The sequence below is a fragment of the Rhineura floridana genome, chromosome 10, assembly GCF_030035675.1.
Source record: "Rhineura floridana isolate rRhiFlo1 chromosome 10, rRhiFlo1.hap2, whole genome shotgun sequence".
NCBI lineage: Eukaryota > Metazoa > Chordata > Lepidosauria > Squamata > Rhineuridae > Rhineura > Rhineura floridana.
In genome coordinates, this window is record NC_084489.1 from 90,188,553 (window position 1) to 90,214,385 (window position 25,833).

The 25,833-nt window shown below is 50.9% G+C and overlaps 1 protein-coding gene across 1 annotated transcript in view; it reads right to left on the reverse strand.

Annotated features, from left to right (window-relative positions):
• Window positions 1-25,833, reverse strand: part of LOC133364840 (SCO-spondin-like) — a 159,042-nt gene that overhangs the window by 112,094 nt on the left and 21,115 nt on the right. The window contains exons 11-27 of the mRNA XM_061585702.1: window positions 23,245-23,428; window positions 22,880-23,098; window positions 21,108-21,351; window positions 19,687-19,825; window positions 18,577-18,703; window positions 15,707-15,879; window positions 12,962-13,183; window positions 11,387-11,552; window positions 10,370-10,622; window positions 9,526-9,706; window positions 6,987-7,081; window positions 6,619-6,875; window positions 6,377-6,511; window positions 3,484-3,686; window positions 3,159-3,286; window positions 1,904-2,013; window positions 1,176-1,328 (exon numbers count right to left, since the gene is read on the reverse strand). Of these exons, the coding sequence (XP_061441686.1) occupies window positions 1,176-1,328; window positions 1,904-2,013; window positions 3,159-3,286; window positions 3,484-3,686; window positions 6,377-6,511; window positions 6,619-6,875; window positions 6,987-7,081; window positions 9,526-9,706; window positions 10,370-10,622; window positions 11,387-11,552; window positions 12,962-13,183; window positions 15,707-15,879; window positions 18,577-18,703; window positions 19,687-19,825; window positions 21,108-21,351; window positions 22,880-23,098; window positions 23,245-23,428 (2,989 nt within the window). The remainder of the gene's footprint in view (window positions 1-1,175; window positions 1,329-1,903; window positions 2,014-3,158; window positions 3,287-3,483; window positions 3,687-6,376; window positions 6,512-6,618; window positions 6,876-6,986; window positions 7,082-9,525; window positions 9,707-10,369; window positions 10,623-11,386; window positions 11,553-12,961; window positions 13,184-15,706; window positions 15,880-18,576; window positions 18,704-19,686; window positions 19,826-21,107; window positions 21,352-22,879; window positions 23,099-23,244; window positions 23,429-25,833) is intronic.

Below are 25,833 nucleotides of genomic sequence, written 5' to 3' on the forward strand. Positions count from 1 at the left end.
AAGATGCACCAGCTCTACCAAGGAGGGGCGATGCTCACGCAAGGGAGTAAGCTGCCATCCCTACCAGGCTGCCGTCCACACTTGCGGTTTCAGGCTTCAGCCGGAAGGACTGGAAGTCAAAGCAGGCAGCCCCCCGCACACCTCCCGTCCCTCCCCACCAAGGCGGCCAGGCTTGGACCACTGGCTGACATCACTGCAACCCAGCAGAGACGTCATCCTGGGCCAGGAACAGAGATGGGAGGATCCGTCCATTTCGGTTCTCTCCATTTCCCATTTTTCCAGTCTTAAATTCAGTTCTCCACATTTCCGCAGCCATTTGTGATTTTTTTGGTCAAAATACCCTCATAAAACTTCTCCAGCATTTTAGTGTGAATGTCTCCTAATATTATTATTATTATTTATTACATTTGTATACCGCCCCACAGCCGAAGCTCTCTGGGTGGTTTACAACAATTAAAAACATTAAAAACAACTAGACAAATTTAAAAACACAGTTTGGACCAATGTACACATTTTTGCAAGCCATTTGCTGTCATATAATGCATTTTTGTATGTTTTTTTCACTCAAATATCCATTTTTGTCTAACATGTGTGTTTTTGTAAACATTGTTTTGTTGGGGAAGTGCATTGCAAAATTTAAGGAAGTGTGAATTTCGAAGGACGGCTGCGTTTTGGTTCTCAGATTGTTTCGGGAAGTGTGAATTTGACAGATTTGGCTTGCAATTCAAACTGAATAGAAATCCTCACCCATCCCTAGCCAGGAAACCGACACTGTCTCCCCAACTACCGAACTGGGACCACGAGGCATCGCTGCTTGTTCTTTCCGCACTGAGGAGCTGATCAAAATGATCTGATGCTCCCCTCGTGCCTCCCCCACAGTCAGATTCTATTGCTTAGCACAGGGGTGGGGAAACTGTGGCCTCTCCAGATGTTGCTGGCCTCCAGCTCCAATCAACCCTTCAGCCCGCATGGCCAATGGTCATCTGGAGGCAGCTACCCCTGGCTTTTGCCTTCCCTCCAACAGCTCCGCCGCATCTGAGCGCCGCCTCCACATGCCATCATCCCCTTCGCAGCCGTTGGCCACTTTGGGAGACCAGAGACCAGGAGCCTCTTCCCTCTCTCATTTCCCACTCAATGCACCAGCCACCTTCCCTCCCAGAAGCCTTGCATCTCACCGTGCAAGACTTTTCCCTCCGGGCAGAAGCAGCCCTCCACGCAGGAAACGGCATCGTCACAGTGCTCAGTGGCCTCCAGGCCGAAGTTCTTGCAGGTCTGAGGGCAGGCCGGGCCGCAGGCGTCGTACTCCAGGCCATAGTCGCACTGCATGGCTGAGCAGGCGGAGAGGGAGGGTTAGGGCGAGGCGCTGGGGCCTTGTCTTGCAGACAGGGCTGCGGCCCCGTTGCGTCAGGGTTGCCCTAAGAGGGAAGCCGGTGCCCCCTAGTAGGGCTGCAGGCTGGGGCAACCTCGACTCCCACTTGCCAAAAAGATATTTCTTGGCTCTTGTGGGTCCAGTAAGGCAGGAAGGGGCTCCGTAACCCACACAAGCTCTGCCCTCCTCCTTCCTTTCTTTGTGGTTGATGTTTCGCTGCTGTCCCTCAGATGGGACTCGGCACGCAGCCAGCAGTATGGCGTGGGCAAACTGTGGCCCTCCAGATGTTGCTGGACTCCAATTCCTGTCACCCCTGGGTGTAGCTCAGGGGCAGAGCACCTGACTTGCCTGCAGAAGGTCCTATTGGCAGGGGTTGATGAGAGTTGGGGTCCAACAACATCCGGTGGGTCACAGATGCTCCTCACCCCCGGCCAAGAGGCTATCCAGGGCAGCCCTGAGAAAGGAAGGCCTCCCTTGGAGGCCACAGAGGAGCGCCCTCTCCCTTCAGACTCCCGCACGAGCAACACAGCTTACGGCAGAGCTCCTGGCTCCTCCAGCGCACGGACACCCCCCGTTGGCTGCACTCCTCGGCGTAGGTGGCGATGGCTGTGCAAAGACACTCACAGTCCCCTCCAGAGTCACAGCTGTTTGTGGGAAGAGAAGGGGGAGACAACATCATTGGAGGGGGGGGCAGCAGAGAGACACAAGAGAGGAAGGCGCCAGACTCCGGGATAGTCTCCGAGGAATAACAACGCACACCCACACACCCTGCAAGTCACAAAGTTCTGGATGGACTGGTGGAAATTCCCCAAGTTGCTCTTCTCTAAAGCTTCAGGGGACTGAAGAGGGATTTCATGGGAAGCGGTATTCAGAGGGGGTTTACCCTTGCCTCCCTCTGAGGCTAGTCCTCCCCAGCTGGCCGGGGCCTGCTAAGCTTGCCACAGCTGCACAAGCCAGCCCCTGCCTTGTCTGCAACTGCCAGCTGGGGGGCAACTGGGTTCCTTGGGACTATGCAGCTTGCCCACGGCTGCACAGGGGGCAGGGCACGTAACCCCTGAGCCATTCACTGTGGGGTGATCGTTAGCTGGCCCTTGACACCCAGGAGACACGAGCGGGGATTTGAACTCACAGACTCTGGACTCCCAGGCAGGCTCTCCTCCCCACTGGGCTAGACCAGTTGTATAAGCCCAATATAATTTCCCCTTTTGGGGTAACACAGTCGATGCTCAGAGACCTTGAGATCTTGGCCTCAGTCCAGGCACAGGGGAACACAAGACGAGGTTGCACACAGTGAGAGATCTGTGGACAAGAACCCCACGCAGTGGTCCCCCTAACCGTACATGGGGAGACACATCCATATCAGTGGCTCCGTGTCAGTGGGACACAGGCATCCACTCAGGGTTTTACTCCGAACTTCCAAGGAGAAAGCACCTCAGGCAGCTCCTTGAAACTTCAGACTGAAACCCAGAGCGGATGCCGCTGCCCCACTGACACAGAGCCACCAGCCCCCACTGATTCATATATGGGGAGGTGCACCCGTTCCTGTGGTTGCATGTCTGGATGTGAATATCCAGGTGACCCCATGCATAGAAAGGCCCCTATGAGCTCAAGGGTCTTGGGTAGCTTCTAGAGAAGACGTTTCAGCAGATGCCTTTTTTTCACATTCCTGCATGATATGCCATCCCCTAACCTCCTTTCTACTCAGAAGCCCTCTGCCCCTTCGCACCTGCCCCCCTGTACACCCTCCCCCACTTTCCTACCAGGCCCTACCCACTCGCCAGCCACCTACCCACAGGCGTCGAAGATGCACCACTCGTAGAACTGCTGGCACGGCAGCTCTGCGTGGCAGGGGGCAAAGAGGTCCTGCAAGAGAACCCCACAGCGCTTCCGAGCCCACGTCACACGGTGAGAGTTCACCTGGGGGAGGGGGGCAAGGAGAGAGACAGCAGTGAGAGTAACTACTATCATCACCACCCTGGAACTGCAACTACCTGGAACATGCCCAGTCTCTCCCGTCTGTTCATATAGTGACATTTCTCTTTATGCATATAGGGATGCTGTTGCATGCATGGTAACTGAGATGGGCTTCGACTGGGCAGCTGAAGTGGGCGTACCGTGCATGGGTGCTCAAAGTCCTCACTGTTGACTTCAGGGCAGAGCAGGCTGACGCGCCAGGAGTTGCCAAAAAGATCAGCTGTGGGCTCCACAATGCCTTGCTGGGTGGTGAAATCATTCTCAGTGTTCCCATCAAAGTTTCCGCACAGTCCTGACACACGACCTCGGTACATAGGGTCCAGTTTGATATAGATTCGTGTGCCTGGAAGAGGTGCAGGCAGTATGAGTTCAGTCACAGCCTCTCAAAGGAAAGGAAGCCTCTGCTTATTTTGTAATTTTCATTCTGCCTTTTGACATCTAAATCATCCCCACCAACACCAAAGTATCTTACAAGAATTTCATTTTAAAAACAGCGTATATTACAATGTGTGAAGGAACAGGACTTTCAGCCATTTTGTGTTTGGTTTGAGGTTGTAAGACTTAGGGTGCAAAATTATTCTTCTTTGTTTTAGAAGCTCTTCTACCCAGGGAGATCAAAAGATCACAGGAAAGTTAAAAGTTCACAAGGGGATGCTTTGCACAGGAAGGTCAAGAGTACAAAGGCGAAACATTTGCACAGCAGGGTCAACGGTTCAGCCTAGGAACATAGCAATTAATGAGAACTACTCTCCTTGTGGCTAAAAGGCTGAAGGGGGAATAGAAAAATTGTACAATAGTAAAGCTGGAGGATGGGGAGAGGGAGAGGGAGGGAACTAAGGAAGAATTGACGTTAGAGGCCTATTGCAAAACAAAGAGCAGAAGCCTGAAGCGAAAACCTAGGATGAAGCCTTGAAATAGATCTCGGTTATAGAAACTGAACTGAAAAGGCTGGATGCCTTTGCACTGATCAATATTTCCAAGGTTAGGAAAATAGTCAGTAACAAGTCTAGTTGGATATGTTTATTTGTAAACACCACCACACCGCACTGAAACTCTAAGTAAAAGCATAGTTCGGTTTGGGGGGAAAAATTGGTTTGAGGCTTTGTTATTCACCCCATACACAAGCGTCATATTACATATTACAATGGAACCAATGACCTAGAGAGGTAGCGGGCTCTCCGACACTGGAGGCGTTCAAGAGGCAGCTGGACAGTCACCTGTCGGGAATGCTTTGATTTGGATTCCTGCATTGCGCAGGGGGTGGGACTTGATGGCCTTGTACGCCCCTTCCAACTCTACTATTCTATAATTCTATGACCCTGGGACTTTCTGCATGCAATGTGTATGTTCTTCCACTGAGCTTCGACCCAAGGGGAATAGCCCTGGTCCTAGACGCTCTTGGAATTGGGAAAACAGTTTTCCTGAAGTTTAATTTAAATTTGCCTCCTTTTGGTTTAACCACTTGCTGTCTGTCACAGCAGATGGTATAGTTCAGCCTGCTCTAACCTGGTGCCTTCCAGATGTTTTGCAGTACAATTCTCATCAACCCCAGCATCATATGGCCATTTTGGCTGTGGCTGATATGAGTCAGAATCCAAAATATCTGGACGGTCCCAGTTTGGCATATCCTAGCTAACTTTATTTCATCTTCATTCCATCTTCTCATTTTAGTTGTGCCCCATGGCAGCTTATAAAAGCAGCTAATGTTTGGAAAAAATATTAGAATGTAACATAGTCATCAAAGGCACATAAATTCTACGATTCTATGATTCTATACTCTACCCAACATAGGGAGTAGATGGGGCCAATTAAAGCCCCAAAGATTAAATGGCTACGTCAGGAGCGGCGGGCACAGCAGCTCCCCGATCATGCTGTCAGCCCGATGGTCAGCTGTGGAGGTGAGCCAAGTGGACCAGAAGAGGCTGGGCAGGGCAGCCCCACTCGAGAAGGAGAGACGCTTGCCTAGCCAAAGGGTAAAGCCGTGGCAGGCGACACATTTAGAGGTGATTCCAAACAGGGAGGGAGCGTGGGCAGAGGAGGGGTGGCAGGGAAAAGACGAGGCGAGAGCTGGGCTATGGGCAAGCGCTGCCGCAGAGACTGAGGAGGAAGGAAAGGCAGCCATTCTGGGCCTAGCCAAGCCAGAGTGAGTCCAGGAGAGAACTGGTGAACTGAAGGCAGGGAGAAGCTGCTTACAGACCTGATGACAGAGGGATTAAGGGGGAAGCAAGGCTGCTTGAATCGACAGGTCTCGGGATGGCTCTGAGGATGAGGAGGCTCTAAACTCATCCACGTGAAAAGTGCATTGGGTGGTTTTTGAAGGCAAGAGATCTGAAGGGATCTGAAGACCCCTGAGATCTGCAGTGGGAGGGTGGAAGTTCTCAGAGGATGCTTAGGAGAAGCAGCCCAGAAAAGAGTCATATCTGCTTGGTGGCAGCGGTGAGACTAAGTTGGAGAAGTTGCTTGCGCTGGTTTGCTTGGCCCCCTTCCCTCTCCTGGGACAGTCTACAGGCACACAGCACATTGTTGTAAACCGCCCAGAGAGCTTCGGCTATGGGGCGGTATACAAATGTAATAAAGAAAGAAAGAAAGAACATTTAGAACACAAACTGCTAGTAGCCACCAGTGCAAGACAGGAAGCTTCTAACAATGTTGCAGGGGGGACAGTGGAAGCTGCTGGGGTCAGTTTGGGTTCCAGAGGACTTCAGGGAGATTTCAGGGCCCCCTGCAGCCGGGACCCACCAGTTCTGGACGTTGAATCAGAAAAAGGCCCGTCCTCCTCCCCAGAGGAGAAGGGCACCATTGCAGAGAACACACAGGCCAATATCCCTGAAGAATAAAGGAGGGGGGTAATAAGCCCCAACTGGACTCATCCGCTGAAGTTTGACTCCCCACACTCCAAAGCTGAGATTGGTGCTCGTGGCCTGTTGGGTGGGGCACCCATGAACTGACTGGCTCTCTCATCATGGAGAGCCAAGTGACTGGCTGTTTGTCAGGCTGAAAAAGAGAGAAGGAGAATGGCCTGCCAGTTCTCACCTCCGTCCCAGAGCACCGTCAGCCCCAGCTGGGAGATGAGAGCAAGGAAGAGGCCGGCTCTCTCCAGGGTCAGGCCGTTTCCACTATATGTCTTTGGGGGGCGCACCGAGACCCCGTTCACAGTCACGTCTTTTCCTGGTGTGGACAGAGAGAGCTGGTATCAGCAGGATGGCACAAAACTGCAGGGAGTGTGCACGTCTGCGCAACAACAACTGTCTCCTCCCGCAACAGACTTTGCTTACCTTGGAGCAGATGGATAACCGTGTTGCCGATGAGCACCAGAATGGATTTGGTGCAGGTGGTGCCGCTTGTGCCGCAGGGCACATTCTCGGCCGTGACGGTGAAGGCCCCGCCACTCTCGCGGGCCAGGATGTACTCACAGTCCCCCAGGAAGGTGTAAGCCCGGCCATCAAAAGTGATGTAGTGGGGGTCCCCAGTGGCTACACACGTCCTGGCACAGTGGTGGTGGCTGCACTCCCAGTGCTGGTTTCGGCAAATGCTGCAAGCAAGGAGACAGAGGTGCCACAGTGGTGGGCACTGGACTGGCACCTCCCCTGGTGCGCATCTGCAGCCATTATGCCACAGGAGGCCTGAATGAGAGCGCCCTTACCAGGTGTTGCAGTCCTTGGCGATGGTGTCATTGGGCTGGTACAGCCGGCCGTTGTGGTGGCAAGGGCACTCCTCTGGGGAGATGCAGCTCTCGTTCTGAAAGAGGGAAGCAGCACCAGGAGAAAGTGAGGCAGTCCCCCTCACCCTGGGGAGGACCCACGTGGCTCTAGGAACGAGGAGACAAATGGGGAGAGATGGAAAAAGGGGCTCCTCCAACCGGTGGCCGAGCCAGGCTCATCTCCTCACCAGAATTGTCTGTGTGAACCCACGGATGTGCGACGAAAAGTCTGTGCAAGCACAGACGGCGCTTATTGCACCAAGCTCTGTCTCACAGAGAAACAACTGAGGTCTGTAATTAACTGAACATCTAAAAAATCAATTCGTCACCCTCCTTTCCCCCCCCCCCCGGCTTGCACAGCAACAAAGATGGAGAAGTCAGAGAAAGGAAAGAAGCCACATTGAAGGGGGCGTCACTGCTGACTCTTTGAAGGCTGGAGGCTCTCATATTCTTCAAAACCCAGGTGCCTCCCTCTGGCAGCTCCACAGGCTGGGACCTCACATCTTTGGAAGCACCTCTCCTGCCCTCTCTACATGCATCCACTCAATTTTTAAAACTGAATGTAGAGCAAAGCAAGGCCTTCCCTGTGGTGGCCCTGATATCCTGGAACTCCTCCTTCAAAGAGGCCCACCAAAGCCTGAACACAGGACGCTGCTCTATACTGAGTCAAGGCCAGTGGTCCATCTAGCTCAGTACAGTCTGCACTGACTGGCAGCAACTCTCCAGGGTTTTCAGAAAGGGATCTCTCCCAGTCCTGCCTGGAGAAGCCACTGGGGGTGAACCTAGGACCTTCTGCATGCAAGGCAGATCCTCTGCCCCTAAGCTACGGCCCTTCGTCAAAGCTGGATTGTTATACACCCAGAATATTTTATTAGGGCTTCTTGTTCATATTTTTGCAGTGAATGATGTTCATTGCCCTTTTACTAACTTGTTTGCAAGCTACCTTAACTGTTGGCAGAGTGATGACACAAAAATTGGTCAATAAATGCCGGCAGGCAAACGACGGATGAACAGGTGCAGCCAGCTTAGAGAGTGGGCTGTCAGGGATATGGATGAATCTGGCAATCTCAGCACCAGCAGTTGGCCATAGTGGGCTCTGACCGAGGGCCCGAGAGATCCCAGGGTGGCCAACCTGGAAGCATCACTGCCATTCACGGCCCTCCAGGCCAGGCCCCCAGATGGTTTTCAGCACAGGGTGGTGGTACCATGAGAGACAAGCTCAGTTTCCAACCATGGCAGCCATCTTAAGTTACCCAAATTGCAATGCCCTGGTCCATAGCGGTGTATTCAATACGAGTCCTACTCAGAGTAGACCCACTAATGTTAATAGACAGGATGAACTGAGGTTCATTAATTTCAGTGGGTCTACGCTGAATAGGTGTCACTAGAAGCTAAAATGATGAAACTGAGGTTATCCTACTTTGGACACATCATGGGAAGACATGATTCACTAGAAAAGACAATAATGCTGGGGAAAACAGAAGGGGGTAGAAAAAGAGGAAGGCCAAACAAGAGATGGATTGATTCCATAAAGGAAGCTGCAGACCTGAACTTACAAGATCTGAACAGGGTAGTTCATGACAGGTGCTCTTGGAGGTCCCTGATTCATAGGGTCGCCATAAGTCGTAGTTGACTTGAAGGCACATAACAACAACAAACTCTGAATAGCACTATAAGATTTAGATGTATGACATTTCATGTCAAGAGATCTATAATCCAGGGCATTGCATTAAGGAGTTGGACTATGACCTGGGAGACATAGAATCATAGAATCATAGAGTTGGAAGGGGCCTTGTAGGCCATCGAGTCCAACCCCCTGCTCACAGCAGGAAATCCACAGCTAGAGCATCTCCCGCAGATAGCTGTCCAGCCTCTGCTTGAAGACATCCAGTGAAGGGGATCCCACCACCTCCCTAGGCAGTCGGTTCCATTGCCGAACTGCCCTTACCGTCAAGAAGTTCCTTCTAATGTCCAATCTGAATCTACGCTCCTGCAACTTAACATCATTAAGAGACCAGGGTTTGAATCCCCACATAGCTATGAAGCTCATTGGGTGACCTTGGGCCAGTCACTGCCTCTCAACCTCATGAAAACCCTATTCATAAGGGGACCACAAGTCGGCATCGACTTGAAGGCAGTACATTTACATTTAAGATGGCAGTCAGAGTCACATACAAAAGTGTCACCGCCTGTCCACTGCTGAAGCACATCCAGGGGCCCAGTGGAAGGTGGTGACTGCCACTGCTGCCCAAAAAGTGGCAGCAGCCTTGCTCCCATTGTCGGCACCATGCCAAAGGCCCCTGAAGTCTGGCACTGGCCCTGAAACCTGCCTTGTGAGCGAGGCCGGTCACAGAGGGAAAGCACTGGGGGAGGGCGAAGGGAGATAATCTCAGGGGGCAAGGTTCCTCCCCTTCCCCTGGGGCAGTGATGCTGAGGAAGGGAGTGGGGCTCCTGAGCTGGGCAGCGCCAGGGAAGGACTCACCAAGAAGACAGTGCCAGGGGGGCAAACGCAGCCATCAGAGACCCCGGCACAGCTGAGGTTGCCCTCGGGACTCTCACAGGTTCGCAGGCAGGCACCAAAGGCATAGACCAGCTCCCCGGGACAGAGGACGGCTTTGGGGCAGCTCTCGTCCGTGCAGTTCCAGGCCCCGTCCACACAGACACTAAAACACAGGTTGGGGGTGGATATGTGGGCGATGGCGGTGGAAGGAGCCTCTGAAGCAAACTACGCCAGCTCCTCTCCTAGTGAGCTCTTGGAAAAGGCGGGTGTCCCCCTGGCCCCAGACGACTCCCGTACTCAACCTCAACAGCAGAGTCAGCTTCACCAATTGGGAACACCAGTGAAGGTAAAATCAACACTTGGCCCTTCTGAGTGCAAAAAGATCAACCTGATGCTCCAGTGCCGGACCTCAAAAATCCTCTGTGCAAGTCCTGCAGCTGCAGCAAGCGTGGCTCACTCTCACTTTGGAGGCCGCATATTCCTCCCCTCCCAATTGCACACTTCCTCTGCCAGCCTCCGGAGGCCACAACCCACAGCAGGCGGCTTCTCCTTAGACACATGTCCGGAATGCTCCGTGGATGATCGCCTGGCAGCCGGGATCACGTGGCAGAGACATTCAATGAAATCAACCTATCCTGTAGGACAGCCACAGACAGGTCACAGGGTGATTTCATCAAACATCTCCTACCACTCCACCAAGAGGCGTGGAGAACCAGAGGGGTTTGTGTGTGTGTGCATGTGTGCGCGCGCATGCTGATATTTGGGACCCAGTCCTCAAAGAAGCCCCACAGGCACTGGATACGTGTTAGGCAGGAGTGACACCTACCAGGTGTTGCAGCTCCTCCGAATCTGCCTGCCAGGGGGGTGCACCTCTTCTCTGTCCATGCAGGGGCACATGGCCGGCTGGACACACTGCCCATCATCGTCCAGCACCAGCCCCTCTGGGCAGTTGCACCCGGGCACACAGACGCTCTGCAGATCCTGGCACGTGCCAAGCCCTTCCATGCGCAGGTCAGCACAGCTCATTCTGCAGGGGGCGGAGCATTCCCGATAGACTTGCCCCCCCGAGCACTGCACCGCTGTTGGGAAAGATGAAAGGTCACAGTGCAGTGGACATGAACCCCTCTGGATCTCCCTCCATCTTCCGCACAGGTTGGCTACACGATTGAGCCCAGGGAACCTGAGCCCATCCAGACGTTGCGGACCCCGACTCCCATCATCCCTGACCATTGGGCATGCTGGCTGCTGGGGGTTGAAGGGAGCTGAGTCTGACAATGTCTGGAGGGCCACAAGCCCCCCACCCCTGATTTAGCCATACCTGCTCCCCTGGCACCAATAAAACTCTTACAAGGAGGTGCAGGAACCGTCTCTGGGAGTGAACTCTGTCTATCCACACAATGTGGGGAATTGGTGGGGTCCATTTGTGGCCCCTGCAGGGCACTCACGGGAAGGGCTGGTGCCAGCTTCCAAAGCCTCCTGTGCCACATGCACTTAACCCTGTGCCAGGCCGGCATCAGTAGCTCTCCTTATATTGGGAGAGGGGTAGTGTCTGTATTCCCAACCCAGATGCCATCAGGGACTGAACCTTGGCCGTTCTGCATGCAAAGCAGATGTTCTGCCACAGAGCTACGGTCCTCACTCCCCCACTCCCCCACTCCCATCCTCCCTCCCTCTCCATTCACTCCATTTGCCTCTATTCCCTACCCCAATTCTCCATCCCACTTACCAAAACAAGACTGCATTGGTTTGGCACCTTGGCACCTACCTAGGCACATGTGCACGGACACATGCACAGGCATTCCCACTCCACTCTGACAACTAGACCCTTCCATAGGAAACTCACGGCAGAAGCTCTGATTCCTCCAGGCCACGGGGGCTCCCTCCTGGGCACACTGTTTGGCATAGGCAGCCACGGCACTGCACAGGCAGTCCTTCTCGGTGGAACAGCCACACACATCATAAAGGCAGAGCTGGTAGAAAGGATCCCGCTCCACCAGATCGTGGCAGGGCTGTGGGGTGCAAGAGAAATCCGCTAGCATGAACACGGTGCATGCTTCCCAGGAATCGGAGACGGCTTCACTTTACGGAGGACTCAGTATGCCATCCCATCCAAGGGGTGGGTGGGTGTGTCTTTTGCCTGACAGAAACAGATGTAATTGGTGGAGAAAATAAGATTCACTGCTCCTTCTGAAAATCTGGACTTGGAGATCATAAGCAGGACATCAGCAAATAAAAGGAGCATCTCAACACCCCTTTCCAAGGGAGCAGAAAATGGCAGAAGTGAGAATTCCAGTGCTTCCTCGTATTAGGCTCACCCATGGAGTCAACCGCTGCATCGGCAACTATTGTTTGCAGCATGACGTCTTGGAGCAGGGCCTTCTCTGCTATGGCACCCCAGGTGTGGAATTCAGTTAGGGAGTTTGAGGACCCATGCCAACTTAATATGTACCTTTTCCTTTGCATTTGGGGAAGTTCAGCTGCTGCTGGATTGCTCTTTTATGATAGTGATTAGCTTCATGGTTTTATGTAATGGTGTATGTAATATCTGAATGCATTTGCTATTTTTGAAATTGAATTTGGCACTGGGAACCTTCAGGTCACAGGGCGGGTTAAACAATTATTTATTACATTTATATCCTGCCCTCCTTCCCAAAGGAGCCCAGGGTAGCAAGCCACAAATGATAAAAAAAAATGTTGCTGTTATATGCCTTCAAGTTGACTGCGACTTATGGCAACCCTATGAATCAGCGACCTCCGATAGTATCTGTCCTGAACCACCCTGTTCAGATCTTGCAAGTTCAGGTCTGTGGCTTCCTTTATGGAATCAATCCATCTCTTGTTTGGCCTTCCTCTTTTTCTACTCCCGTCTGTTTCCCCCCCAGCATTATTGCCTTTTCTAGTGAATCATGTCTTCTCATGATGTGTCCAAAGTATGACTGTAACATGCTCAGGCTTCGATGAACCTGAAGAGGATAGGAATTCCAAAACTGGGGAGCAGCCACCACAAATATCTTTTCCCATGTCCTTGCAGTTGGAACTTTGGAGCAAGGTTGGTATAAATAAGAGAATGGGTCTAATCCTGCTGGCTATGTTGCACCTCCTGTGTCAGAGGCAGCGTGCTTCTGAACACCAGTTGCTGGAAACCACAGAGGGGGAGAGTTGCTGTTGCGCTCAGGTCCTGTTTGCTTGTGGGCTTCCCTTTGGGGCATCTGGTTGGCCACTGTGAGGACAGGATGCTGGACTAGATGGGCCACTGGCCTGATCCAGCAGCCAGGCTCTACTTATGTTCTCATGGATTTGGGTGCGGGGGATACCCATGAGGTACGTAGGGCCCAAGTCTCGCTATACCCTGCCCCTCACTACGGTTCCTGGGCTATCTCTCCATCCCTGCCCTTGGCCACCTGCCCTCCTCTCTCACCTGGAAGGATGGGCCGTGGAGGACCGCGCAGGCCGCCTCAGCAAACTGTCTTCGCTGGGTGTAAGTGCTGCAGGGGTCAAAGGTGAACGTGCCAAAGGAGGGGCAGTCGTGGGAGACTTGGAACTTGTTGGCAAAAGCTGCAACGCTGGACTCTACGTCTCCTTCCGGCGTGGTGAACTCGTCATGCTGGTTCCAGTTGTAGGTGCCGCACAGGCCTCGGACCTGGAAGGAGAAAGGGTCAGGGAGTGGAGAAGGAGACGAAGGCAAGCCCCAGCCTGTCTCCGAGTGGTGGCGGAGGGAAATAGTCAATTACAGTAGGCCCTCGCTTTTTGGTGGCCTGCTTTTCAGCGTCCTGCTAATACGGCGGCTTTCATTTAGAGGAAGGTGCTTGTTCCACTTTGACGGCGTTTTTTGGGTATTGGGTGCCATTTTATTGACGGAGTTCCGCTTTTCGGCAGGTTTCGCTTTTAGGTGGGGGTCTGGAACGTAACCTGCCGTATGAGTGGAGCCCTACTGTATTCAGGGTGTTGGACCCCTTCCAACTCTACTGTTCTATGATTCAATGCCCAGGGCCTGAGCCGGCCAGACGAGATGGCCCCCGAGTAGCAGGCTCCCAGTTTCTCACAGCAATCGTGGTCCGGTGGAGGCCGGGGCAATGGGAACAGCGCCTGAGGACCTTCCGTCTGCACCCACTTCATCGTTAATTCAGACTAACAATGCATCCAGCAGCACTGCGTGCGCAGAACATGGAGAGGGCCCAGTCCCCACATCGGATGGACAGTAAAGGAGGACTGGGGGGGTCAAGGGAGAGTGCAAGGACCAGGGCACGTGTGGAGAGGCACCGTGGGTCTGGGTCTCTGGGGCAGGTGGGGAGTCCCAAGGCAGTGGAGAGGGAAGTCTGGTGAGGATGGCAGGGGAGACGGAGGCTGAAGAAGGGGATCTTGCGAGGCAGAGGAGAAGGGAGGGAGAAGAGGAGGGAGGAGGCTGCAACAGGCAGACGGAGAAGTGGCTTAACTGGTGAAGGCGTGGCAGGACTTCCCTGCGTTGGCTCATACTCATACCTGCCTTCTCCCATCATCCCTGTCCTCTCTGGGCAGGTCCACACCACAGACACATTTCAAGCACCTGACTTCCCCCAAAGGATCATGGGAACTGTAGTTCATTAAGGATGCTGGAAAGCTATAGGTCTGTGGAAGGGGGGACTACAATTCCCAGGATTCTTTGCTGAAATGTAGACTGTAAGCTCATCAGAGCAGGGACCGGACTCTTTCACCAATGTGATTGTCAAGGGTGGCCAGGAGGAGAGTTCAGGCAGCCTGCGTGCTTTGTGCTCATGGGAGAGGCACAGGCAGTCTTTCCATTGGGGAAATCACAAATAATTACTGAAGAGTTAAAGAGTAAAAACGGATGTTAAGCACCAGTACATTATAAACACTGGGAAAATGTCTATTTTGATGCCTTACTCTCTGACTCACTGCTCTTCCTTACCAGACTCTAGGGTCACTTCCAGACATCCTGTTCATAGAACATCCCTCTGATTTGTTTATACAAAGCTTGTTATACAACCATGGCTATTCTGATTTCTTTCCAGGGAGGGTATAAGACCTTGGTCACGCAATTCATAGAATCATAGAATAGTAGAGTTGGGAGGGGCCTATAAGGCCATCCAGTCCAACCCCATGCGCAATGCAGGAATCCAAATCAAAGCATTCCCGACAGATGGCTGTCCAGCTGCCTGTTGTTATCTCACACTTTCCAATGCATTTTCCCATCACTTTTCTTACTGCAAAAAGATCTGATTTTTTTTAGTTAGGGTTTTTTTGGGGGGGGGGAGATCTGTTGCGCAAGAACACAAAATCCACTTTAATTGTGCAATTTGAACTTGCTGGTATCAGACTAAATTCCACTTGAAAAATAGTGACCGTCTGGAAGTGCCCAATCTGTTTAATTTTTATTGTGTAATTTCATTGATTTCTGATTGTAAGCTGTGATGGAGACAAGATTTGCAGGAAAGAGGCATATCAGTACTGTAAACAAACAACATGTCAAGCGCTATGAATATTTGTGTCAGCCTTCATCAGTGTGGTGCCCTCCAGATGTTTTGGGTTATAACTTCCATCAGCCCCAGCCCCAATCAGCTGTGCCTGATGAGACTAGTAATCTAAAACATCTGGAGAGCACCAGGTTGGCCAACGCTGCTCTATCAGTTCCTAGGTTGTTCTAGGCATCTCCCTCTCTATGGTCTGCCTTTCCTCTCAAGGATTCAACTCTGTCACATTAACCCAGGGGTGGCTAACCTGGTGCCCTCCAGAAGTTGTTGGAGTACAACTCCCATCAGCCCTGGCATCAAGTGACCATGCCAGCTGGGGCTGATGGGACATGTAGTCCAACAACATCTGCAGGGTACCAGGTTGGCAAAGGTGGGTGTTATCACATAACAGTGATGATGATGATATCACAGGCACTGAGGTGAAGGATTTTCGCAATGCCCCAAAAGCCAGGGAAAAGCCACCCAACACGTTTTCCAGTCCATTTCTCTGCCTCAGTACCCCACACCTCCTAAAGACACAGATGTCACATCCCAGCGGGAAGGTGGCAAACCTCTTGCCAATGGAGGCAACGGTTGCTGCATCACACACACACACACACCCTCAATGCCTGGTTCTACATGGTGGCCCACTACACATCACAGAGCTGGAGGCCATACACCTGGGAAGATGAGGACCAGGGACCTCTTAGGCTCACCTTGTTGGCAAAGCTGGGCTGGAGAGTGATATAGACTGCCGGGAACTCCAGGCCCCACAGCACGTGGGCTCCGAAGGCCTGGAGAAGCAGGAAGGAGGAGGAGGCGCGGCGCACAGTCAGATCAGCACTGGCAAAAGGGAGGGCAACTACCTGGCCATTCACGGACACCTCCCCTGGAAAGAAAAGGAGAATGGTGAGAGGGCAGGAAAGGAAGAGAGAATTAGGACCGGCAGCGTAGTGGCCAATTCAGAAGTGTAGGGTCCCTTCATGGTAGCCACAGCCACACACACCCTTTTTTTGCTGTGGGGTTGAAAAGGAGATCCTTGCTAATACCACCACAACAGACATCCCTAGGAGCCAATCAGCTTGAAAGGGGAGAGTGTTAGCTACTGAAAAGTCTTCTCTGTGGCTGACTTACTTCCTTTCACTCTGATTGGTTCCAATCAGCAGGAAAGGACAAGGAAGCATGTTAGAAGACTCTTCTCAGTGGCTAACACACTCCCCATTCATGCTGATTGGCTCATGGGATGCTGGAGACACAGGGACCCTGGTCTCCAAAATGTAAGGGGTCTAAGACCCCCCCAAGACCCTGGACCACTACATCCCTGATCAGGCCCCTGGCACGTTTAAAAGGCCTTGGGAGGATCTTCCCACCAGCGGTGGGCGATTCTATCAATTTTGGTGGCTCTCAGTTTCTCATTTCTCCAGTCTTACATTCAGTTCTCCACATCAGCATTTTAGTGTGGATTTTATTATTATTATTATTATTATTATTGTTGTTGTTGTTGTTGTTGTTGTTGTTGTTATTATTTCATTTGTATCCTGCCCTTCCTCCCAGCAGGAGCCCAGGGCAGCAAACAAAGTGCTAAAAACTCATTAAAACATAATAAAAACATATCTTAAAATACATTAAAACAAAACAGCGTTATTTTTTTTTTTAACAAACCACTTTAAAAAAGGGTTAAAAACGTATTAAGCAATTCTAACACAGACACAGACTGGGATAGGTCTCAACCTAAAAGGCTTGTTGGAAGAGGAAATTTATGCATGGGATTTTGCTAAACTGAGGCTCTCCTGGTGTTGTTGCCCTATAACAACTCCCATCATCCCTGACCACTGCCCATGCTGGCTGGGGCTGATGGGAGTTGGAGCCCCTCAACACCTGGAGGCTCCCCACCCTCGGTTAAATGCATTCACTGGGAGCAGGGTTGGAACTTTGCGCCACAACATTTGGACCATGTGAACGTGGAATGCTGCAGGTGCTGCCTGTGGGAAGCCAGGCGGGTTCCATGGCAGAAATCAGGTACTGCGTAAGTAGGATGCTTGCACGTGTGATGCTTCAAACCTTTGAGAAAGGAACTCGAGATGCACAACAGCTTCTTCAGCAAACGGAAGGTGGTTTGAAAGAGGCATCATTGCCCATAGTGTGTACAGTCATTGTATGTGCCTAGGAAGCAGCTTCCTTCTGAGTCAAACCATTGGTCTGTCCAGTCCACTACTGTCTACTCTGACTGGCAGCAGCTCTTTAGGGTCCAGCCTTCCAACTTGAGATCCTCCTTGCAAGTGGATTGACCTTCTGTGCCCAAAGCATGCCCTTTCTCCCACTGAGCTGTCCACCTGGCCAGCTTCTGGGGAGCTGGTTTTGCAAGGTTTGGGGACTGTTTCCCACTGCTGCCCTGGGCTCCTACTGGAGGAACAGTGGGATATAAATCATAAATAAATAAATACTTGTGTGGGAAGTAGGAGGGAGAAATTCAATTCAGTTTGCATTTAAAGGTGAACTGACCTAATCTGGACACAAGCATCCTTCGAAATTATCCAGACTTTGCCGTGCAGTTCTCCAGCCAAATAATGTGTACAAAAATGCAGATCACTAGGGTAAAACATGCTTTAAAATGCATTTATGGGCATGAAGAAAACATACAAAAATGCATCACATTATGGAGCATTGCTTTGCACAAACGTGCACATGAAGCGAACGTGCACACAGACTTGCACATTTTAGGTACAGCTTTAATGCCCATCCATTAAAGGTTTCCCTCAATAGTCACATGTTCAGTAATATCTTCTGTTTGGTCGACAGTTGTTGTCCTTGATATTTGTAGATGTTGATGTACTTTTAAATTATATTCCTGTAGTACGGTGATACGGCAGGAAAACAATTTGGAATTTGCGACCCCTTTTAGTCACTAGGAGACTTATACTTCGAGCCTGGCAAAAGAAACACCCACCGCCTATTACTCAATGGTCTGAGGACCTCACTGCCCTCACTACATTTGGAACACAATTCTTATAAATGTCATTATCATGTGGATATCTGTCTGGACATTTCCGTGACTTATATGTTTAAATTTAAGATGTATTGTATTCTCAATGTAAGCTGATGGGTTTTTTTCTTTCTTACATTTTTTTCTTTCTTTGATAAATTTGTTTTTTTATTATAATAATAATATAATTTTTGTTGTTATATGCCTTCAAATCGATTATGACTTATGGTGACCCTATGAATCAGCAACCTCCAATAGCATAAACCACCTGTTCAGATCTTGTAAGTTCAGGTCTGCGGCTTCCTTTATGAAATCAATCCATCTCTTGTTTGGTCTTCCTCTTTTTCTACTCCCTTCTGTTTTTCCCAGCATTATTGTCTTTTCTATTGAATCATGCGTTCTCATTATGTATCCAAAGTATGATAACCTCAGTTTCATAATTTTAGCTTCTAGTGACAGTTCTGGTTTAATTTGTTCTAACACCCAATTATTTGTCTTTTTCGCGGTCTATGGTATGTGCAAAGCTAATAAATAATAATAATAACAACAGTAGCAGCAGCAGCAACAACAACAACAACAGTCCCTGTTCCTTCCCTCTCTCACCTGTAAAGGACAGCCGGGCAGAGACCTTCTGCACAGTGATGGTCACAGCTCGGAGGCAGCCAACAGCTCCTTGATTCCCACACACCTCGTTCTCTGCAGAAATCTGAAGCTTCCCATTCACAAAATCCTGGGGGCAGGGGAAGGGAAAAACAGCCCCGGAATCAGAGAGATTTGAGACAGGCCCTCAGCATGACTTCCTTCCCTACTTATTCAACTTCTTATTTCACCATCAGGGATGGGCGGAGGTGGTCAGTCAGCATCCCCAGAAGGCCGTCTTTGGCCCACAGACTGCCAGGTGCCAACCTCTAGGACAGTACGAAATGCATTCAGCATTTTGCATGAAGGTTTATACCAGCCTTCCCCAACTTGGTGCCCTCCAGATGTTTTGGACTGCAACTCCTATCTGTATCATGCTGGCTGGGGCTGATGGGAGATGTGGTACAGAACATCTGGTACAGGGCACCAGGTTGGGGAAGGGTGGTTTTTTAAAAGGCAAAGTGGAGGACTAGCTAGCTGCCCCGGTGTGTTTTTGGACCGATGAACAAGGAGGACCTAGAGCAAGGGATAGGGTCCAAAAGGTGTGCTCCTGAGTGGATGCTTCTGGGAGACCTTCCCCTCCACACGCCACAATCATGCTGACCTTCTTGAGTTATCCCTTTAGTAAATACGGCAAGTTTCAAAGCTTTATGACAGGGTTGGGGACTCTCAGGCTGGGGCAAAATGTGGCCCTCTGGGACTCTCTGTCTGGCCCTTGGGGCTCTCTTCAGCCACCCCCCTCTCCCCAGACCACATCCCTCACTGGCGCTGCTTCACACCCTCTTTGAATGTTGTTGACAGGCTGGAAGGAGCCCCTGAGCTGTGATGATGCTTCTCGCTTGCCTGGGTGGAGGACAGAGAGAGGCTGGAAAACTGTATGTGTGAAAACTTTCCTATTGTGCAAAGATTAAAAAAAAACTTTAGTTGCCCCACCCACTTTTGCCTCTGCCCGCCACTGCCAAGTGGCCCTCACAAGGTTGCTCGGCAAGGAATGCGGCCCTTGGGCTGACGCTGAGGTTAAAAGCCAGCTTGAGCACCACCATCTCCTCGTGCCATCTCTGCCCGGCTGCTCACCTGCACCAGGACATACTGGCAAGTGCCATGGAAGGAGTAGCGCTTGTGGTCAAAGGTCAGGTAGTGCGGGTTGCCGAGCACAGCACACTCCCCGGCGCACTGGTCTTGGGAGCAAAGCCAGCGGCCCCCTTGGCACGTGCTGTGGGGAGAAGGCAATGGACATCCGCATTAGGACATTACAGCAAACCCAAAAGGTAGGAACCTGGGACCTACCTTATAACAAGTAAGGCCATTGGTCTATCTAAGTCAGTAGCATCTACACAGACTGGCAGCAGCTCATTCCCAGCCTGCCTAGAGAATTGAACCCGGAACCTTCTGTACGCAAGGCAGATGCTACGGCCCTTCCCACCTCCCCTCCTCCTCTTCTCAGATCTTTAACACTTCCTCCTCTCCTTCCTTCCCTGCTTCTCAGTGTATGGCAACTTCTGTTCCTTCAACCACCCTGTCTCTTGGCTCTCTTTCAACTCAGCCTCCTGGCCTACTTGACATTCCTGCCTCTGTTCTTGTCCATCCTGCCAACAGAACAGAGCCATACCTGCCCTAGGACCTCTGTGTGACACTGCCTCCTCCCCGTGCATCAACCTTTTCCTTCTGTCACAGAATTTGCGGTGTTTGTCAGCATTCTATTGCTGAGTGTTCATGAACATTCCATGACGTCACAGCAGCTCAGTCAAGGGACTGGGAAGGAGCCTTGCAAGCGACAGGGATTCTGCTTAAGCCTAGAGGGGCGGCTGGAACGTTCCTTGCTCTTCTAAGTATCATGCTTCCCTCCCCCCTGCCATCCCCAACAGGGTTGATCAGAGGTAGCCAATGTAGTGCTCCCACCATTTAGTGTTGTGCTGGAAAAAATGGAAATGGACTGCCTTCAAGTCAAGGGTTTTCATGGTAAGCAGTATTCAGAGGGGGTTTCCCATTGCCTTCCTCTGAGGCTGAGAGGCAGTGACTGGCCCAAGATCACCCAGTGAGCTCCATGGCTGTGTGGGGATTCGAACCCTGGTCTCCCAGGTCATAGTCCAACACTCTAACCACTATGCCACACTGTTGTGCCTCTTCCCACAGGCATTTTAGCATGTGTCTTAAATTGTTTAAAATTTTTAAATTGTTTTTAAAAGATGTGTTTTTAAATTTGTATATTTGTTTTAATGTGTTTAGGTACTGTAAACTGCCCAGAGCTTCGGCTATGGGGCAGTATATAAATACAATAAATAAATAAATAAACTCCCATAACCCCTGGCAATTGGCCATGCTCTCTGGGTCTGATGGGAGTCCAACAGCATCTGGAGGTGACCACGTCAGCAACCTTCAGGCTAAAGATACCGCTGTGCTTCGCAAGACTAATCTGAGTACGTCCCTCCAGCCAGCCCGAAGAGCGTCCCACCGTGGCTCTGTGTCTGGGTGAGTTTGGAAGGGGGGAGCCTCACCACTGGTTGCAGCGTTGCTGAATGCTCTCCCCTGGGGCATACTTCTGCCGTCGGTGGAAGCAGGGGCACTGGCTCTCTCGGACGCAGGCACCCTTCTCCAAGTAGAGGCCCGGCGGACATTCACAGCCACTCACACACTCGTCCCGGCAGTGTCCTTCCTCTGCAATGCCTGCCACCGCTGCACAGCTGGCTGGGCAGGAGGAGACACAGTCGGAGTAGTGTTTCCCTTGACCGCACGTCTTCTCTGTGGGGAGAGAGGAAGAGAAGCCGCCTGCAGCAGGAGATCCCGTCCTGTCAGGGGAGGCGTCCGGAGGGTGCAGCAGCCTGCACCAAGCGCCCTCACTCCCCCCCCCCCTGAGCAAGCCGGCCTCTTCGATCAGAACTGCCAATATCATTGTGCCATTCTGCAGATTTACGGTGTGCGACCACACTTGGAACACTACGTCCAGTTCTGGTCATGCGCCTTAAAAAGGAACATGGTAGTGCTGGAAAAGGGCGACCTGAATGATCAAGGGGACAGAGGGACTTCTTTTCTGAGGAAAGTTGCAGCCTTTGGGGCTTTTTAGTTTAGAAAGAAGACGAGTCGGAGGCGACACGATAGAAGTGCCTAAAATTATGCGACGGATAAAGAAAAGGTTTTCCCCCCTCTCTCACAACACTAGACCCTAATGAGGTCTTCCAATGAAATGGGATGTTGGAAGATTCAGGACAAGACAGAAGAAGGTGCTTATTGAAGCAGCACATAGTTAAGCTCTGGAATTGGCTTCCATAGGACATAGCGGTGGCCACCAGCTTGGGTGGCTTTGAAAGAAGAGCAGGGGGACAAATTCATGGCTACGTTCTCTCTCCGCTGCCAGAAGCAGTTTGCATCCAGCTGCTGAGAGTAACAAGTGGGGAGAGTGCTGTTCTCGCACTCAGGTCCTGCTTGTGAACTTCCCACAGGCATTTGGTTGGCCGCTGTGAGAACAGGATGCTGGTCTGATCCAGCAAGCCATTTCATATGCTCTCAACTAGTCATCAGGGGAGAAATGTAAACCCTTACACGGCTGGACTCTGTGCTACACACCCCTAGCAAATGTGTTGTGCCAGGCACACGAGGAGTGTTGCAACAGGTCCCGGGAGGCCAGCTCCTCCTAGTGGGCTTCCCTTTGAGGCATCCGACTGACCACTGCAGGAACAAAGTGCCGGACTAGATGGGCCCCCTTTCGTCTGATTCTGCCACCAGGATTTCCTTATGATCTTCTCATGATCTTCAGGGGCAGGATTAAAGTTCAGGTTCCTTGACAGACCTGCTGCAAGCTGGCCTGTTTCCTGGCATTTTGATTGTTGATCCCCCTTGTGCTGGGGTCACAGCCTGGAGAAACATCCCTTCTTTCCCCCCAATCTTTTCCACAATCCACAACAGAGACCATTTTGGCTGCAAGACCCTCTCCCTGCTCACTGGCCTCTTTCCACCTGGCCTGGCAGGGTGGGGCCTTGATTGACTGCAACTATAAAAGGTATCATTACCAGAGACCATCTTGGCTGTGGGGTGTTGTTTAGGGGCTTCTGTTTGGGTAAAAGTTTAATTTCTGATATGAGCTGTGTAATTTTTTTTCTGTTCATGCTGTGAGCTGCCTTGGCATGAATTGTTATGAAAAGGCGGCATACAAATAAACTTATTATTATTATTATTATTATTATTATTATTATTATTATTATTATGCTGCTGTGAGGGCACGATGTGCACGAAGGTACACACTTCCTGGGTGCCCCACTCCCCTCCCTCTTACCGCAGAATCCAGGCCTTCTCCAGGTGACAAAAATGCTCTGCTGGGCACACTCGCGGGCGTAGCTGGCAAAGGTCTCGCAGATGGCATTGGTCCCGGCTCCACTGCAGTGCATGTACATGCAAGTGTCATAGAAGCCACTGGGGTCCACCTGCCGGGAACGGCACAGGACACCAAACCTCAGTGGGGATGCAGCGTGTGTGGGCCCTGTTGAGGCACACCCTGAAGGGGCAAGAGGTTGGGGGACGGGGCAATAGAAGGTGCTCTGGGCTTTAGTCCAAACTTTCAAAGAGCTGCCCAAGGTGCTTTCAGCTCCTTGAAAGTTTGGACTAAAGCCCAGAGAGGATTCCGCTGCCCCACTGACCCACAGCCACCAGCCACCAGTGGGTAGGGGAGCACAGCAGAGGGATTGGGATTGCAAACCTCTGAGTGGCATTGGCTGAAAGGGCTGGAGAGCAGCTTCTGACACAGGGACTCGCCCTCCTGCTGAGCCACTCGGCCTTCCAGCGCATCACAGCTATGCACTTCCTCAGTGGCATCTTCGCATGGACTCTATAGGGCAGGGAAAGGAGGGAAAACTCAGAGGAACTGCAGCATTTCTCCAAGTGCCAGACTCCCCACCCTCATCCCTGCCAATCTGACAGGCAGCAAAGCCAGCAAGACCACAACTGGTCCCAGCATGGATAGACTACCCCGTTAAAGAGACAGCCCTGGGTGGCTTCCTGCAAAAACACACAAAGCACAGCACCCTCCAGTGCATTACTCTGGTACTACATGCATTGTTCATATTAATAACGGCTTGCTATTAAACCAAGGTCACCAGACTGTCCACATTTTGTGGGAGGGATTCAAGCACATCTTGGAAATTTAGATTTGCCCCATTAAAGTAGATTCAGAGCTTGGAAGTAACTAGTTACAAGTAACAAATTACTTGTAATTCATTACTTTTTTGAGTAACGAGTGGGGAACAGATAATAAAAGAGTCCATTGGCAACTATCTAGATGACAATGCTGTGATTAGTAGGAGCCAGCATGGGTTTGTCAAGAAAAAATCCTGTCAAACGAATCTCATCTCTTTTTTTGATTGGGTCACTAGCCTAGTAGATGGTGGAAAGGCTGTAGATGTCATCTATTTAGATTTCAGCAAAGCGTTTGACAAAGTCCCCCACAACCTTTTGACTAGCAAACTGGTCAAATGCGGACTACATGGAAATACTGTCAGGTGGATTCACAACTGGTTGGAAAACCGTACTCAAAGAGTGGTCGTCGGTGGCTCTGCTTCGGACTGGAAGGAGGTCTCGAGTGGAGTGCCACAGGGTTCTGTCCTGGGGCCGATACTCTTCAACATTTTTATCAATGACTTAGATGATGGGGTGGAGGGAAGCCTTATGAAGTTTGCGGATGATACGAAACTGGGAGGGATAGCTAACACAATGGAAGACAGGAATAAAATCCAAAGGGACCTGGATAGACTAGAAAACTGGGCTGAAATTAATAAAATGACATTCAATAAAGACAAATGCAAGATTCTGCATTTAGGACACAAAAACAAAATGCACGGGTACAGGATGGGAAATACCCAGCTTAGCAGTAGTGCGTGTGAGAAGGACCTTGGAATTGTAGTGGATCACAAGTTGAACATGACCCAGCAGTGTGATGCTGCAGCAAAAAAGGCAAACACGGTTTTGGGCTGCATAAACAGAGCTATAGTTTCCAGGTTGAGGGAAGTAATAGTCCCACTATATTCTGCATTGGTCAGGCCTCATCTGGAATACTGCGTTCAGTTCTGGGCACCTCATTTTAAGAAAGATATAGACAAGTTAGAGCGGGTTCAGAAGAGGGTGACGAGGATGATAGCCGGTATGGAGAACAAGTCTTATGAGGAAAGGTTGAAGGAACTTGGCATGTTCAGTCTGGTGAAGAGAAGGCTGAGGGGTGACATGATTGCACTCTTTAAGTACCTGAAGGGCTGTCACATAGAGGAGGGTACAGATTTGTTCTCTGCTGCCCCAGAGGGTAGGACTAGGTCTAATGGTTTTAAGTTGCAGGAGCGTAGATTCAGATTGGACATTAGAAGGAACTTCTTGACGGTAAGGGCGGTTTGGCAATGGAACCGACTGCCTAGGGAGGTGGTGGGATCCCCTTCGCGGGATGTCTTCAAGCAGAGGCTGGACAGCTATCTGCGGGAGATGCTCTAGCTGTGGATTTCCTGCTGTGAGCAGGGGGTTGGACTCGATAGCCTACAAGGCCCCTTCCAACTCTATAATTCTAATTCCTTTACATTTTGATTGTAATAGAACTAGGAGTAATTTTACTACTTTTGTGGAGTAATTGTAACGTTTCCAGAATTGGTTTTGGGCATTACTGGGGGGGAGGAGCAGGGGAAGTCTTCTGCTCCTCTGATTTGTGGATGAAAATAATGTGTCTCAAACTGGGCTTCTGTCGCTCTTTCCTCATGTTCTGTGGATGGGTAAGAGGCGACAAGGGAGGAGGCGAAGAGTGAGACAGGGTGGAGTGGAGAAAACAATTATTTTAAAAAACAGATAGTGGTGGTGAAGAATGGAGTGGAGGGGAAAAGGATTCAGAGGTCAAGAACATAGATAAAGGAGGAGAAGGAGGCAGCAGCAGAATGGAGATAAAGAACTGTGGAGGTGAAAGAGTGTGTGTGTGTGTGTGTGTGTGTGAGAAAGAGAGAGAGAGAGAGAGAGAGAGAGAGAGAGAGAGAGAGAGAGAGCTGTGTTTGCACTTGGCACACAAAGTGGCTTCCACCCCCTCTCTGGCTACTGGGCTGCATTTGTAGTATTTTAACTTTTTTGCATCTCAGGGGAAAATGTTTGCTTGGGTGAGTGTCCCTTAGTTGGTGGCAGGGCAGGGTCTGGGAGGTGGTTAAGTGAGAGAGATTATGCTGGCTGGCTGAGTGGGGGGGTTGCACTGGGTTTGGCGTGCAAATATATGAG